At 45.2% G+C, this 15,017-nt stretch overlaps 1 protein-coding gene across 4 annotated transcripts in view; it reads left to right on the top strand.

The window, feature by feature from the left end:
- The window catches only part of JAKMIP2 (janus kinase and microtubule interacting protein 2), a 50,539-nt gene that overhangs the window by 9,834 nt on the left and 25,688 nt on the right, over nt 1-15,017 (top strand). For all 4 annotated transcript variants that reach the window (XM_082063542.1, XM_082063539.1, XM_082063540.1 and 1 more), the window contains exons 2-5: nt 5,949-6,218; nt 10,808-11,305; nt 13,236-13,445; nt 14,344-14,442. In XM_082063542.1, coding sequence (XP_081919668.1) covers nt 6,090-6,218; nt 10,808-11,305; nt 13,236-13,445; nt 14,344-14,442 — 936 coding nt within the window. In that variant the 5' untranslated portion in view covers nt 5,949-6,089. The remainder of the gene's footprint in view (nt 1-5,948; nt 6,219-10,807; nt 11,306-13,235; nt 13,446-14,343; nt 14,443-15,017) is intronic.

The raw sequence follows: 15,017 nt of genomic DNA, 5'->3' as shown, positions 1-15,017 counted from the left end.
GCCATAGTTTGCCACATTCTGTTTTTGCAAGTTTTGGCGGGAAAGATGTTGCACACCCTGCTTTTCAAGTTTTGGCGGGAAAGATGTTGCGTGCTTATGGGGAGGGGAACGTGCTTCGCTGTGCGGGGAAGACTGACTGGCCGCATAGCAACCAGCTGACCAATCAGGAAGAAGATCGGGGCGCGTACTTACAGACGGTCTATAAACACCTTTCTCTGTAACCGATTTGCGTGCCTTGGGTGCAGCAGGGACTGCCCGGCTGCCCAGCGCTGCTTTGCTCATTTATCGTTAATAAAAGTTATTCTAAATTTCTCTGAGTCATATTTGACTATAACAGTACTTCTTCCTTTTGGATAAGCCCCAGAGAATCAAGTATCCCAGTATGAGTAGTGTGCAGATTTGCATGAAGCACCTTACTCTGTTGCTACAAAGGGAACATTGGCACTTACAGAAATGCCGGTGAGGTTCTGAACCACAGCCTGGGTTCAGTGAGACCACAAAATCCAGCCTTGGCAGGGGCTGGGCTGGTCCTGCCAGAGTGGGCTCACGGTGGTTTGGTTGTGCAGCGCGTGCGCGGTGATGCTGCGCGGTGGTTTGGTGGTGAAGCGCGTGCGCGGTGATGCTGCGCGGTGGTTTGGTTGTGCAGCGTGTGCGCGGTGATGCTGCGCGGTGGTTTGGTGGTGAAGCACGTGCGCGGTGATGCTGCGCGGTGGTTTGGTTGTGCAGCGCGTGCGCGGTGATGCTGCGCGGTGGTTTGGTTGTGCACCGCGTGCGCGGTGATGCTGCGCGGTGGTTTGGTGGTGAAGCGCGTGCGCGGTGATGCTGCGCGGTGGTTTGGTGGTGAAGCACGTGCGCGGTGATGCTGCGCGGTGGTTTGGTTGTGCAGCGCGTGCGCGGTGATGCTGCGCGGTGGTTTGGTTGTGCACCGCGTGCGCGGTGATGCTGCGCGGTGGTTTGGTTGTGCAGCGTGTGCGCGGTGATGCTGCACGGTGGTTTGGTTGTGCACCGCGTGCGCGGTGATGCTGCGCGGTGGTTTGGTTGTGCAGCGCGTGCGCGGTGATGCTGCGCGGTGGTTTGGTTGTGCAGCGCGTGCGCGGTGATGCTGCACGGTGGTTTGGTTGTGCAGCGCGTGCGCGGTGATGCTGCACGGTGGTTTGGTTGTGCAGCGCGTGCGCGGTGATGCTGCGCGGTGGTTTGGTGGTGAAGCGCGTGCGCGGTGATGCTGCGCGGTGGTTTGGTTGTGCAGCGCGTGCGCGGTGATGCTGCACGGTGGTTTGGTTGTGCAGCGCGTGCGCGGTGATGCTGCACGGTGGTTTGGTGGTGAAGCGCGTGCGCGGTGATGCTGCACGGTGGTTTGGTGGTGAAGCGCGTGCGCGGTGATGCTGCGCGGTGGTTTGGTGGTGAAGCGCGTGCGCGGTGATGCTGCGCGGTGGTTTGGTGGTGAAGCGCGTGCGCGGTGATGCTGCGCGGTGGTTTGGTTGTGCAGCGCGTGCACGGTGATGCTGCGCGGTGGTTTGGTTGTGCAGCGTGTGCGCGGTGATGCTGCGCGGTGGTTTGGTTGTGCAGCGTGTGCGCGGTGATGCTGCGCGGTGGTTTGGTGGTGAAGCACGTGCGCGGTGATGCTGCACGGTGGTTTGGTTGTGCAGCGTGTGCGCGGTGATGCTGCGCGGTGGTTTGGTTGTGCAGCGTGTGCGCGGTGATGCTGCACGGTGGTTTGGTTGTGCAGCGCGTGCGCGGTGATGCTGCGCGGTGGTTTGGTTGTGCAGCGCGTGCGCGGTGATGCTGCACGGTGGTTTGGTTGTGCAGCGCGTGCGCGGTGATGCTGCGCGGTGGTTTGGTTGTGCAGCGCGTGCGCGGTGATGCTGCGCGGTGGTTTGGTTGTGCAGCGCGTGCGCGGTGATGCTGCACGGTGGTTTGGTTGTGCAGCGCGTGCGCGGTGATGCTGCGCGGTGGTTTGGTTGTGCAGCGCGTGCGCGGTGATGCTGCGCGGTGGTTTGGTTGTGCAGCGTGTGCGCGGTGATGCTGCGCGGTGGTTTGGTTGTGCAGCGCGTGCGCGGTGATGCTGCGCGGTGGTTTGGTTGTGCAGCGTGTGCGCGGTGATGCTGCACGGTGGTTTGGTTGTGCAGCGTGTGCGCGGTGATGCTGCGCGGTGGTTTGGTTGTGCAGCGCGTGCGCGGTGATGCTGCGCGGTGGTTTGGTTGTGCAGCGTGTGCGCGGTGATGCTGCGCGGTGGTTTGGTTGTGCAGCGCGTGCGCGGTGATGCTGCGCGGTGGTTTGGTTGTGCAGCGTGTGCGCGGTGATGCTGCACGGTGGTTTGGTTGTGCAGCGTGTGCGCGGTGATGCTGCGCGGTGGTTTGGTTGTGCAGCGCGTGCGCGGTGATGCTGCACGGTGGTTTGGTTGTGCAGCGTGTGCGCGGTGATGCTGCACGGTGGTTTGGTTGTGCAGCGCGTGCGCGGTGATGCTGCGCGTCAGGACGCAGCCCGAGCGGGGCTCGCGCTCTGCTGCCGCCTCCCCAGGGACGCGGCTCTTTCCTGCCGCCCTGTAGACCCGCTGGAGAACGCAGGCTGGGAAAAGTGGCTGCTGTCTATTGAGATTTCTTTCTTTATGCTGTAAAAGCTGTTCTGCCAAACTACTAGTTGATATCAGCTTTGGTAAATGGCTCTTCACAACATTCACAGGTGGTGTGTACTGAAGCAACCCTTTTGCTACAGTTTTCATCAGTTAATTAGAGCTTGGTTTGATGGAATTGCTTGGTTTTGATACGGCCGTTTCATTTTTAAGTGTGACATAGCGTATAAAGCAGAACAGTATTCTTAACAGTGCTGCATTGATTTTGCAACAGCAGCTCAATTTAACAAGACATTTTTGATATTTCCAAAAGAGAAATATAAAAGTTTCCATCTATTTTCTGTTAGACAGGGAAATTATTAATTTTCAGGATTTTCCCCACTACTTAATTTATGATTTTTTTAAAGCCAGCTCTAGATTTTGAGGCTCTGTAGAAATCTACTTAGATGTGACCCCCTTTCTTCCCTCTTCCCATCCTGCAGGACTTTCTAATTTTTTTAATGCTGAGAAGGGAAGAGACTTAGAAATTGCACAGAGCGGATTTGTCTTACAGTGTTAATCATGATCTGGTCTAGAACTTCATGCCTTCAGACTCAATAGGGTCAGTACAATGTCATGGGCAGATGCAGCCCTCTGGCTAATAGAGTCATATTGTGAACTTATGGGGTTCTGTGAAGGTTGTGATCTGTTGTGCAGATAATTGTTTTTTCTTCAATGATCGTGCTGGGGTCTTTGGCAGGACGAAGAAGTAAATAATGTTGACCGAGAAAATAAAACATAGCGCTGTTAGATTTGGAAACACACAAGCCTAATGTTTCTCATTACTTTTAGCATGTCAGTAAATATTCTGATGACAGTGGACTTCTATGTGGCTTTTTCATGCATGAATACATGCTTGCCTCTTGGTCAACATTTTGTGTTCCCAATTCTAGCCTAATCTGTGCTTAGCATGACTTGTCTCCTTGTTTATCGTACCCATGCCATTGCCCGCATTTAATTATTGCTTCCAAAAGTGATTAAGAATACCTCCTATCTAAAAGGAGCTATCACGCGTTGAAGAACTGCTCGGTTTTTTGACATGTGCAAAGGTATACAGGTGTCTAATCCTCTTTGGCCCTCATGGCAGCCGGGTGCACTTTCTCATCAGTCGGGAATACGTTTCTGCCTCCCACGGACACATAGGCCTCTGAGAAGTCCCGGGAGAAGGGCACTTGCCATCAAGTTGTTTGTGTTACGCTCGTGTGTGAGACACATTACCCGTTGAGAGGTGCCAAGGAAGCACAGTTAGCGGCTGCTGTACTTGCTCTCAGTTACACAAACAGAATTCTGGGGAATGTAGTCTACAGATTGCAAGTGACTCTTCTTTATCAGGCTGAGGATTAAGCTGCTGTTATTATACAATGTCCTGATGATGTCATTGTAGCACTTCAGAGAAGAACAGGGATGAGTGATGGGCTGCAAGAAGTGCTGTACCTTCAAATGAGGGTTTGGTCAGGTTCACTGAAACAGCCTCAAAATTCCCTCTTGGGTTAAAACACGGGGAAATGAAGTTCCATTCTTTCCCTTCCTCCTACCGATACATGCAACTTTTTGTTGAATTAAACAGACTTTTATATTTGGAGGTATCTTTGCTTCTATTTGAGCACAGGAGATTATGATTCTGTTTGTTTTGTACGCGAAGTAAGTAGAAAATGAAAATTAATGTGCAGCCTCACAGTAATGCAGGAAATCTTGACTGGAATCTAGCATCAGAGCACTGATCGTCGCTCCTGCAAAGCTTCACCACCAGACAGGGAAACTAGATCTTTTCCAACATTGCAAACCAGATCTCCAAACATTCTCTTTGCTAGCAGCCACAGATGGGAATAATAATGCTGTCAAATAAAAGTGAATACAGGGATGATGATGGTGTTTGTCTAATGTCTACATTTTTATTTGGTACAGTTTACAACCAGATGTTAAAACTCTAGTGATTATATTATGATGTGATATTGCCATTCCTTGTGTCAGCTATAAACTAGGATTTTATCCTCCGAAAGGCACAGGCATTCATTTCTCCTGTGGCAGACTATAAGATACTACACCCTAACAATAAATCCCTGTGATTAACATTTTGCATTGCCTGTGCCTTAGATTTAGTGGTGAGTATTTTGCCTTATTCTGTAGCTAGAAAGCACGATTTATTTGGAAGCTCCGTAGCCTTAAAGGCTTTCTGGAATTATGAACAGAATGGTCCAGTTGGCAGGTACCTGCAGTGACCACCTCGTCCAACCGCCTGGCCACTTCAGGGCTGACCAAAAGGTAAAGCGGGTTATTAGGGACGCTGTCCAAATCCTCTTAAACACTGACAGGCTCGGGGCAGCAACCGCCTCTCCAGGAAGCCTGTTCCAGGGTTTGACCACCCTCTCAGTAAGGAAATGTTCCTAATGTCAGGTCTGAACCTCCCCTGGTGCAGCTTGCTTTGTTCTCGCGCTGGGGGGTGGGGACCATTGTGTTGATGTAAGGCAGGTGAATTCCTGGGAGCAGTATTTCACCAATTTTCAGTAAAAGAAGGAAGAGCTTATGCATCTGTGACACATCTTTTTTCTTTTTTGTCAGTCCTTGGTTTGATTATATCTGGTCTAACCGAACCCTGGTGTTGGTGATCTGGGAATGAATGCTATCTACCAGACAGAAGCAAAAACTTACTAATGTAAAAATTGTTTTTCTGTAGTGTACACCTGTCCTAAGATTTTGCATCCATAAATCTTATTCCACACATTGATTATACTGGGTGGTGTAAGAAAATGGCTGAAAAATCACCCTTGTACTTATTGGTCTGGTTGTGGAGCAATACCCTAAATAACTGAGTAAGTCTCTTGTTGGATCTAAGGGTAGAAATTCTGTGCAGGAGGTAGTTTTTTTTTCTCTGATTTCTATGGTGTAACTGACATCTCTCCTGTGACTTCAGGACAACTATTCTGTGGCTACGCCAGTGCAAATCATCTTGGCATTCCCAGAGGCATTTTTAGACAGCTGCCAAATCCTTCTGTTAAAGCAAAATTTGGAAAAAAAAAGCTTAAAGACTGCAAGGCTTGGATTAAGTGACCTCTGCTTTCTAGTCCTGTACTTTCAACAGCCCTAATCCTTATGGTAAACAAACTCCTGTCTTCATTGCATGGTGCCCCTTTCTGAGAACATTAGAAGGGACTATTTGGAATCTTCACTCGTACACCAGACTGGCATACAGAAGCCTGATTGTGCTGCCATCTCCCTTGGAGGTTTTCAGATAAAGATTGTGGTGTGTGGAGAAGTGAGCTATCTCTTGTATTCTGTAACCGTGTCAACTGTCGTGCTGCAGCGTCCACTGACAAATGATAGTACGTCTTATTTCTCGCAGGGCTTCCAAAGCATCAGAGTCCAGGACCTTAAGGAATGTCACACAGTGGGTGCTGAACTAACTGGCACTGAAAGGAACAGGAAAACATGGCAGTCCATATTTGAAATAATTGAACAGGTGGACTCTCGCTGATAAGAAACCATGTCAAAAAAAGGACGTAGCAAGGGCGAAAAGCCTGAGGCCCTGATCGTTGCCCTACAGGCTGCCAATGAGGAACTCAGGACCAAGCTAACAGACATTCAAATTGAGCTGCATCAGGAGAAGTCTAAGGTAAGTGAGGACTTGGTTTTAAATAACAGTGTCTGAGCTGAAGGAGAGAAACACATGCGAAAAACAGTATCACAGAAATCAACAGGTGCAACACAACTCTCCTAGAGCAGTGATCTGATTCTTTGCCCACATACAACAGTTTCTTGCTGTGGATAACCTGTTGCTTCTGTGGAAGAGACTCATTTTTGCTGAGGGTCAAGTTTAAGAAGCCTATGGTCTTCAAATGGAGCAATATGTCTTTTGTAACATTTTTGGCCATATTCCAATTAGTGGGTTTCATCCTATCCACTCAGTGTTTAGAAATTTTGTAGTGTTACTGTTTTTTGAATGGCTGATACTTCATAAAGATGTGCCCTTATTTCAAAGTCGAGTGAAGTATTCCTTAAATATATAGCATGACAATCCTTGTCAGCCCTTGTAATCCATCTGCAGTGCAGCATATTGTATACACTGGGGTACGTATGCATTGTTTAAAGCTTGTTCAGGTACCAACGGTCTGCTGGAGTTACAGTCTTGGGTATGTAAAGTTAGTCTAAACCCAGCTGAATATCATGCATGTAGGTTATAGCTGTGGCCATATAGTACAGGCATACCTGTGAAGGTTTGAGGTGCTTCCCATATACTTCAGAAGCCTTTGGTGCAACCTCAAGGCTGCATGCTGCAGCTTCAGCTCTTGCCTACATTTTCAGCTGAACTTTTCACTCTTTCCTGAATTGTCTGTGCTAGGGCAGCCCTTGCAAAACACATAATACCTCCTTACACCGCTACAGTGTTTGTGCCTGGTAAAAAGACTGAGTGTTGTTTTACACCTACTCCACTTATACCCTGCCTGCATTCTATTAAAATCCTTGCAAGCAACATCAGTTTTCCCACAGATGGTACTGAAGTGGCTTTGCAAAGAAGTGTACCTTTTGCTCTCCACTGTGTTGCTTCCCCTTCATTTAGAGATGCTTCTAGTGGCAAGCACAATATGCCTGTGTTTTATAGTCAGAGTACAGCTTTTGTGCAATAAACCCTTGTATGGTAAGTGCTAAAATTCCCTGAATGGGGGTGAGATTAAGGCTGTCTTCAGGTTTAGCAGTGTGTTCTTTGTGAGCAGTGAAGATAACAAATGTCCGTTTAATAACTCCTGGTGAGCTCTCACGAAGCGGGCTGGGAGCAGTGCTGGCTGCAGCCTGGCAGCCCCATCTGCAACCTGGCTGGCAGCCACGTTTTCAAGGGGTGGTGCCTAGTGATATTTTTCCAAATGAAATATATTGAAGTCCATCAACGTGGCGCTTTTATTCCTTTTCGGATAAGCATATATACTGGGCAAAAAAACCCAGGGTGACTTGCATCTATCTTCAAAACCTGAATAACCACAAATCCTTCGGCCACTAAGAGGTCTTTTTCATAATTTATTTCTTTTAGGGATGGATGTTCATGCCAGTATCTCAAGGTTAATCACACTGGCAATCTCAGACAACTGTTAGTCAGTGTAGTGAAAGTTGGCTGATATAATTTGGGAGAAACTAAATGGAGGCAAGAATAGACAGTTCTGTGTTACCTGTTGTTCTGAGAATTTCTAGGGGCATTCTACCTTCACCTGCCAGTGAAGTTTATAGTCATTAATTTGCAACCTTTTAAAAGAGATGAGATTTGCAATGTGCAACAAAGCAGACATCGTCAATCCTTCAGACTCATTCTGCATCCTTTTCTTTCATAAATGGTTGATGACAGCAAGAATGTTTTTTGGTTCTTTTGTCTTCCCTGCGAGCTTTGGCATTCATGTGTTGCACACAGGCAAGGCTTTAGTTATGCTCTTAAGAAGCCACAGGCTGGCTGCCAGAAAACGGATGGCACAGGGAGCTTCTGCAGTGCTTCCCACTGTACTCTGAGGCTTGCTGCTTTTTGTTATCACTGCAGCTATGGAATTCCAATGAGGAAGTTGCCAGTGCAGATTTTTGTTACTAGACATCGCTTCAGGGACAGCCCAACATAGTGAGAGTCACAAAAGTAGGCAAGTCTTGAAAACAACACCAAAAAAGCTAATCTGAAATATATTTAAATGTGCTTGAGTAACACCAGAAATGGGAAGGGGAGCAGAACATGAACAAAATTATGAAATTGTTTGTGCACTTCAGTACCTCTTGGGATACCCATCTGTAGGTGCTCTTGTCCATTCCTGTAACTAAATCAGACCGAGTGCTCACTTATTAAAGCAATTATCATAATGAAGTAGTGGGGGGATAAAAACTACAGAAGATCACACTTCTGAATATTCTGCAGTTCGGACTGAGAGGAGCAGACATTTTAATCTGGAATTCAGATTTTGGCTATTTTTCCTTTTTCCGTAGACATAAGCAGATTCAGACTGGATGTCTTGGTACAGCCTCATTTGTAAAATCAGGTTAGAAATAGGATGCCAACACATCAAAAAGAGCTTTGAGAAAGTGTTCATCCCACAAAGGGGTCAAACAAATAGAACCTTGGGACTTTTCCCGTCTCTGCTAGCCATAAGTTCTCTCTACCAATGAATCCAAAGAGGGTAGAAACCTCTGGGCCATTGTGGTATTTCATTGAACAGGTCTCTTTTCCATTACTTCAAATGTAATTAGTCTTTTTTCCGACAAGACCCTCATTTACTTTCCGATTCTTCCCATCAGGATTGTATGTCTGCAAGTCAGCCTAACATATGATGGTGTATCAGTTGAATAAACTAGGCAGCCTGTAAACTAATAGCCATAAAACCAGGCATCACAGAGCTTAGCTGGGGTTGTGCTCAGGCCCTGACTGGGTCTGCATTGCACCGTTGTGGATAACCAAACTACTTTGTTGAAAGTTTAGATGTATCTTTCTATGTTATGCCAGAATGGAACACTTAAAATAATTGCACCTGTTTTGCAGTGCATTCAACTCCCGTTTTAAAAACAAGAAGATGTGTTATAAGAAAGAAAGAGGGCATCAGGGTCATTTTTATTAATGAGTATTCAAAATCAAGGATGAGCCTAGAATGAAGAAGGACTTAAGGCAAACCGAAAACCTAGCCTAAGGACTTAGGAGTTGAGTGGCTAAGGTTATGTGTGGCTTTCTTCTCAGAACTGATCTGTGTAGTAAAGGCATCTTAACATCTCACATGAATCATACAGGTGTGATTAGGAGAGTGGTTTTTAGTCCTTGGCTGCAAAATCTTCTTGTTGCATATGACATTATTGCACATAGTTACTGCATCAATAGCCTCTGCAGTCTTCCAGAGAAGTCAGTGGCAGTTGCAAGTGCAGACCACTTTTAAAAAGCACGTGTATTGAATACTTTACTTCGAAAAGTTTTTGTGCATCCTAGAGCCCTGTGGAGGGTGTTCTGGGATAATATTTCAGATTTTTTTTTTTCCATGGAGCCTTCTGAGGAAGATACTTCTCATTTTTAGAGTCTCTTACTTGTCAGAATGACTTTGGTGATTGAAACTGAAGTAGAAGTATGTTAACAAAGTCAATCAGCTCTGCATATAGCTGAGAGCACTTCCTACCTTCACTAAATCCTTTCCAAGTAATTGATTAGGCCCACAGGCTAGACCACTGGTGTCTCTTGGAGGGCTTTCAGATGGCCTACTAATATACTTATTCATATTGACTGTTTTTTTTCCTCTGGTCTTTCTTTCTAGGAGGTTTGCTCACTCTTCCTTGTTCTTTGTGGTCTTTATTTAAAAGGAATTAACAAGCAAGTTCTTACAGTCTTTGAAACTGCATTCTTTTTCACTGTAAATAACAAACCTACTGAGTTTACTTTGTACTGAAACCATTCCTTATCCATTGCTTTCCTTTGGTGTAGGTTCACACAGGTTTCTATTGTGGAATTGCTCAGGGGTGTGGAGTTGCACCTAGAGATATATTGGTATAAGTGTACTGAGGAGTGATGGGTTGCTCTATAACTTTGATTCCAAAGACATGGACAAAGAACTTTAAAAACGGTTGTTAACTGAGAGTAGCAAAGGACATATTTTAAGTAAAGCTAGCTGCTCTATAAGCATGATAACCAGTGAAGCGTGCTTTTCTGTAGATACGTGTCTAAGAAGTGACTACAAATGCCCATTAAAGCTGAATGTATGGGTAAGAACATCTGTAAAAGATGAAATATTTCCTGGACTTTCAGACTTGCACTTTACCTCACTTGGAATCATACAGAGGCAAACACTTCTCTCACATCTGATTGACTGCCCATCGTTGTGAAAGTTGTAGGAACCTTGCTATTTCTGAGCCCTCTAATTTTCCAGTGAATTTGACTGACATTGACTGATGGGTTAAAAAGTTATTAGACAAATGCACACGCATCCATGGAGTCTAATCTCCTAAGGGAATATTGAAAGTACATGTAGTATCACTGCATGAGGCAAGACACCTGGAGAAGACAGGGTTGTTTTGCCTTGAGTAAAGACAGTGTAAAATCTATTTGAATGCTCCAGGAACTGGCCCATATTTTGTTGTAGGAGGGTGGAGGTTCATCTAGGGTCTGCGGCGGGGTCTTCCTTAATTTGACGCGGCTGTGTGTCTGGGTGGGCTTGTTTTGATAACGTTATGTTGGTAGCAGGTGACTTTCATTTTATCTCAATGCAGGTTGCTAAACTTGAACGAGAGAAGACTCAAGAAACGAAGCGTATCCGTGAGGTGGAGCAACGCAAGCAGACCGTGCAGATCACAGAACTGAAAGCCAAGCTTCATGAGGAGAAAATGAAGGAGCTACAGGCTGTGAGGGAGAACCTCATCAAACAGCATGAGCAGGAGATGACGCGGATGGTGAAAGTCCGAGACAGTGAAATCCAGCGCCTGAAGTCAGCGCTGTGTGCGCTGCGGGACGGGAGCAGCGATAAAGTGAGGACAGCACTGACTATTGAGGCTCGTGAAGAGGCCAGAAAACAGTTTGACTCCGAGCGCCTGAAGCTTCTGCAGGAAATAACTGAGCTGAAGTCTGCCAAAAAGCAAGTAGATGAGGCCCTTAACAACATGATCCAAGCTGATAAGATCAAGGCAGGGGATCTTCGAAGTGAGCATCAGTCCCACCAGGAAGCCATTTCCAAGATCAAATGGGAGAGTGAAAGGGATATTCGCCGCCTGGTCAGTAACAAAAACTGTTCATGTGGTCTCTTATGCTGTAGTGAGCTTGCTTCTTGTGCCTTTTAGCTTTTTGTGAATAACAGAACTCTGTAATGCACCTGAGTTTGCAAAAATATCACAAAATTCTCAGTCACTTCTCAGTGGTAAATAGTTCATGGTGAGTTGGGCAGAGCAACCACTGTGATGGCAGCTGACACCTTAAAGTAAGCGGGTGGTCGGCCTCGTCTGAGAGGATGTGGCTTGCTGGAATGCTGATACGTGTGCAATGGGAAGTGCTAGAAAAAGCGTGTTTGGATCTGCACCTGCAGTTTGTTAGCTTCTCTAGCCCTTGTGACGGTATCCTAAACACGGTAGACCATGGCAGGAGGGGAGATGTCTTTTGGTTTGATCTTGGCCTAGCCTTTAGTAATTACTATGGAAAATTAATAAGACGAGACCCATACCAGCAATGGTGCAAGTTGTCATGTTTACCTGTCATCCAGGGAACTAGACGCACCTGCAACAGTGGAAGGTTTGGCTTGAAAACTGGAATTCAAGATTTGGCAGTAAACTAAAAGAAATGTTAATTTAAACTGTCAGGAATGACGTTTTTTTGTTTCCCCTGCAGTTCAAAGTCTGTGTACTAGAGGTATATTCTGGTGTTGCCAAAATGCTCAGTAGTGTAGTATAGACTAGTAGTGGTGGATTCTTCCTATCTGCCTTCTGACTTCTGACCCTTCTGGTCACTTTATTCCCCATTTGCAGTTCTGCGTAGCCATGAGGACAAACTACTTTTTTTTTTTCTCATCTGAAATTGCAAATCTCTTTTTGGGATTTTAATATAAAAAGGAAGTGTAGTGAAATTCACGATGAAACAGAGACATTTAGTAACATGAAGGTCAACTCATATTCCATCTGTGTATTGCATGACTTTACGTTTAGCAACAATGAAAGTCTTTTTGAAGGCTATTTACTCACATAAAAACCTTGAACAAGTCCAGAATTACTTTTATGTAGCTTAGACAAGTGGTTTTCAAATCCATTATATTGCTCTCAGAGTGACATCTAATTAGTGGAGATCAGAATCTAACCCTCCTCATTTGAAAACTAGTTTGCAGAAAGCTGCAAGACCAGAAGGTATCTTTGGCAGCTGTGGACAAAATTTAACATAGACACCATTTTTGTTTTCAGGGCATGATTCAGATTATTCCCACATAATAGTACTTTTTTTGTTGGCAGAGCGATTTGCAAATTCCCGTTCACCAAATTTTCTTGAGCTCAGTGATGTTAGCAGCTTTGTATCAATTTTTATGATTGCAAGGCTGATCTTGTATGGGCTGATCTTATCCTAAGTTTTAACCTAAAATCATTCTTAAAGTTGTTGTGAGGTCAGATAAGAGGCACTTCTTTTTGTGTTGGATAGTCATGGGATATTAGGCAGAAATGAAGTAACAACAAAATGAATAGCCTTGAGTTTGTACTCAGTAGAAGATTCATAACATGGCAATCAGCTTTAAGAAATACTGGGTCTGCACAGTTCTTCTGTTTGTGAGAATCAGACCATAACCTCTACTGCCTCAGCTAATGTAGCAACATTTACACAAGCAGGAGCCAGTCTAAACTTTTCAGCATTTGTTGGAGTTTATTTTTTTTGTTAGCATAAAATAACTGACTGAAATACAGTATGAAAGCCTGAACTCTTTAGCCAATTATCGATTAACACGTTACACCATGCACCGTTCCTGGGCTTCCCTCTGTGTAACGCTGGTGAATCTGCTACTGTGCCAATGTACGGTTATGGCTGTAACCTCAAAGTGTATTGTTTTACAAGCTCGGTGCAGTATGATATAGCAGATTTAAGTGGTGAACACCGCTATTAAATGATATATTACTGGCGTGGAGAAGGCTGAAATGCCGTTGCCTTTACACAGTGTGTGTTTCTCTTATTCAGATGGATGAGATCAAGGCTAAAGACAGGATCATATTTTCCTTGGAGAAAGAACTGGAGACACAGACGGGCTACGTGCAGAAGCTGCAGCTGCAGAAGGAAGCTCTGGATGAACAGCTCTTCTTGGTGAAGGAGGCAGAGTGTAACATGAGCAGTCCCAAGAGAGAGATCCCAGGAAGGGCCGGAGATGGTTCAGAGCACTGCAGCAGCCCTGTACGCAGATTTTACTGGCCCCTGCAAAACAGAAACGTGGCTGTGTTTCTCTTGCCTTAATATTTTCTCGAGCCCTGGGAAAACATTCCCATTCTTATTAACTACAGAGAAGTTAAGTCCATAGATTCTTCAGAGAGAACGCTAGTGGGCCAAAGCTTTGTAAGGCTGTTTCCTCAGTTGCTCTATTTATAAACATAAAACAGCTGAAATATTTAGTGCCCTTTAGAAAGAAGCATTCCATGAACATACCTATCTGAATAGCCTGCGTCCTTGAAACAGACAGAATTGCGAAGATGGGCAGGGAGAAGGCTTGGAGGGGGAATCCAGGAGACTTTTAGGAGATCCTCCTCTTTCTGTCCTATTCTCCACATATACAGCCCTCGCTGTCGTTCACAAAACATGCAACTCACTGGTTGTGTGATTAAGTCTATGGTTTGCACAACAAATGTGCATATATACACACATATTTACACATATACAAGTGAGGAATGAGGAGGTAAATGCAATTGATACTGAAAGGGATGTCTGTACTTTTTCACCTGACAAGATGGTTCAGCAAATAGAAGCAATGTTTAGGAAAAGGCAGTAAAAATTGTAGTCTTTTCTCTTTTTGCTTTTTCTTCCTCATCATAAAAAAATATCGACATCTGTTTCGTCGTTTTCTCTTTATTTTTTTAAACAGCTGAACATTTTCAATTAAAGTATCCCCCAAACCAGACGCTTTCTTTCCCCCCCCAATACACATTTGCCAGCATGTTCCATACTGTAAAAATCCATAAATATAATTCGTTGATGATGACAGCTTAAGTTGAGTAGTATGTGTTTTTTGAGGATTCTTTTCCCAAGCTTGTATTTTGGAAAGAATCAGTAACTGTATTTTGTTGTTGCCAATGAACAGGACTTGCGCAGAAACCAGAAGAGGATAGCAGAGCTGAATGCCACAATCCGGAAGCTGGAAGACAGAAACACGTTGCTCGTTGATGAACGAAACGAATTGGTGTGTGAACTTTGCACTATCGGACAGAGGAGGTCAGGAGCCATAGGGGAGGGCAACGAGGGGAGGATCCGAAGGTGGCAGCCGGGGATGGATGAGCCTTGTTCAGCTGCCAGGCTGGTCACTCAGGGGGCCACGGATGATTTTTTTTTTTTTTTTTATCCTAAACAGTAGTTTCATTGAAGTTAAATGAGTACAAAATCACAATGGAAGTTGAGGCAGAGAAACTTGTAGGTTCTGTGTGAATGCTTATGTTCCCTCAACCTCCTGAGCACACAACAGTGTAGGGTGAGACTTGCCTTGCAAATGAAATAATGTCTGTAGTCCGGTATTTGACCAGGTCGAGAATAGTTAAGTATTTGGTCTAGGGAGAAAGGACAATGGTGAGTTGATCCCCTTATCTGAGTTACTCCTAGGTTGTGACACCCGTGTGTTGAAGTCAGCACCCTGGCCTTTTAACCTCTCCATATTTCTATATCCGTGATTAAGGATGAGGTGGTGAAATTCAACTCTTGAATTTTTTTTTTTTTTTTAATTCCTGAGCTAGGAATCCTAATGCACTCCTTCGGTATCAGTTT

The sequence above is a fragment of the Streptopelia decaocto genome (assembly GCF_964273445.1).
Source record: "Streptopelia decaocto genome assembly, chromosome: 12".
NCBI classification, from domain to species: domain Eukaryota; kingdom Metazoa; phylum Chordata; class Aves; order Columbiformes; family Columbidae; genus Streptopelia; species Streptopelia decaocto.
Note: the sequence above shows the minus strand (reverse complement) of the source record. Positions and strands in the feature narration are given on the sequence as shown.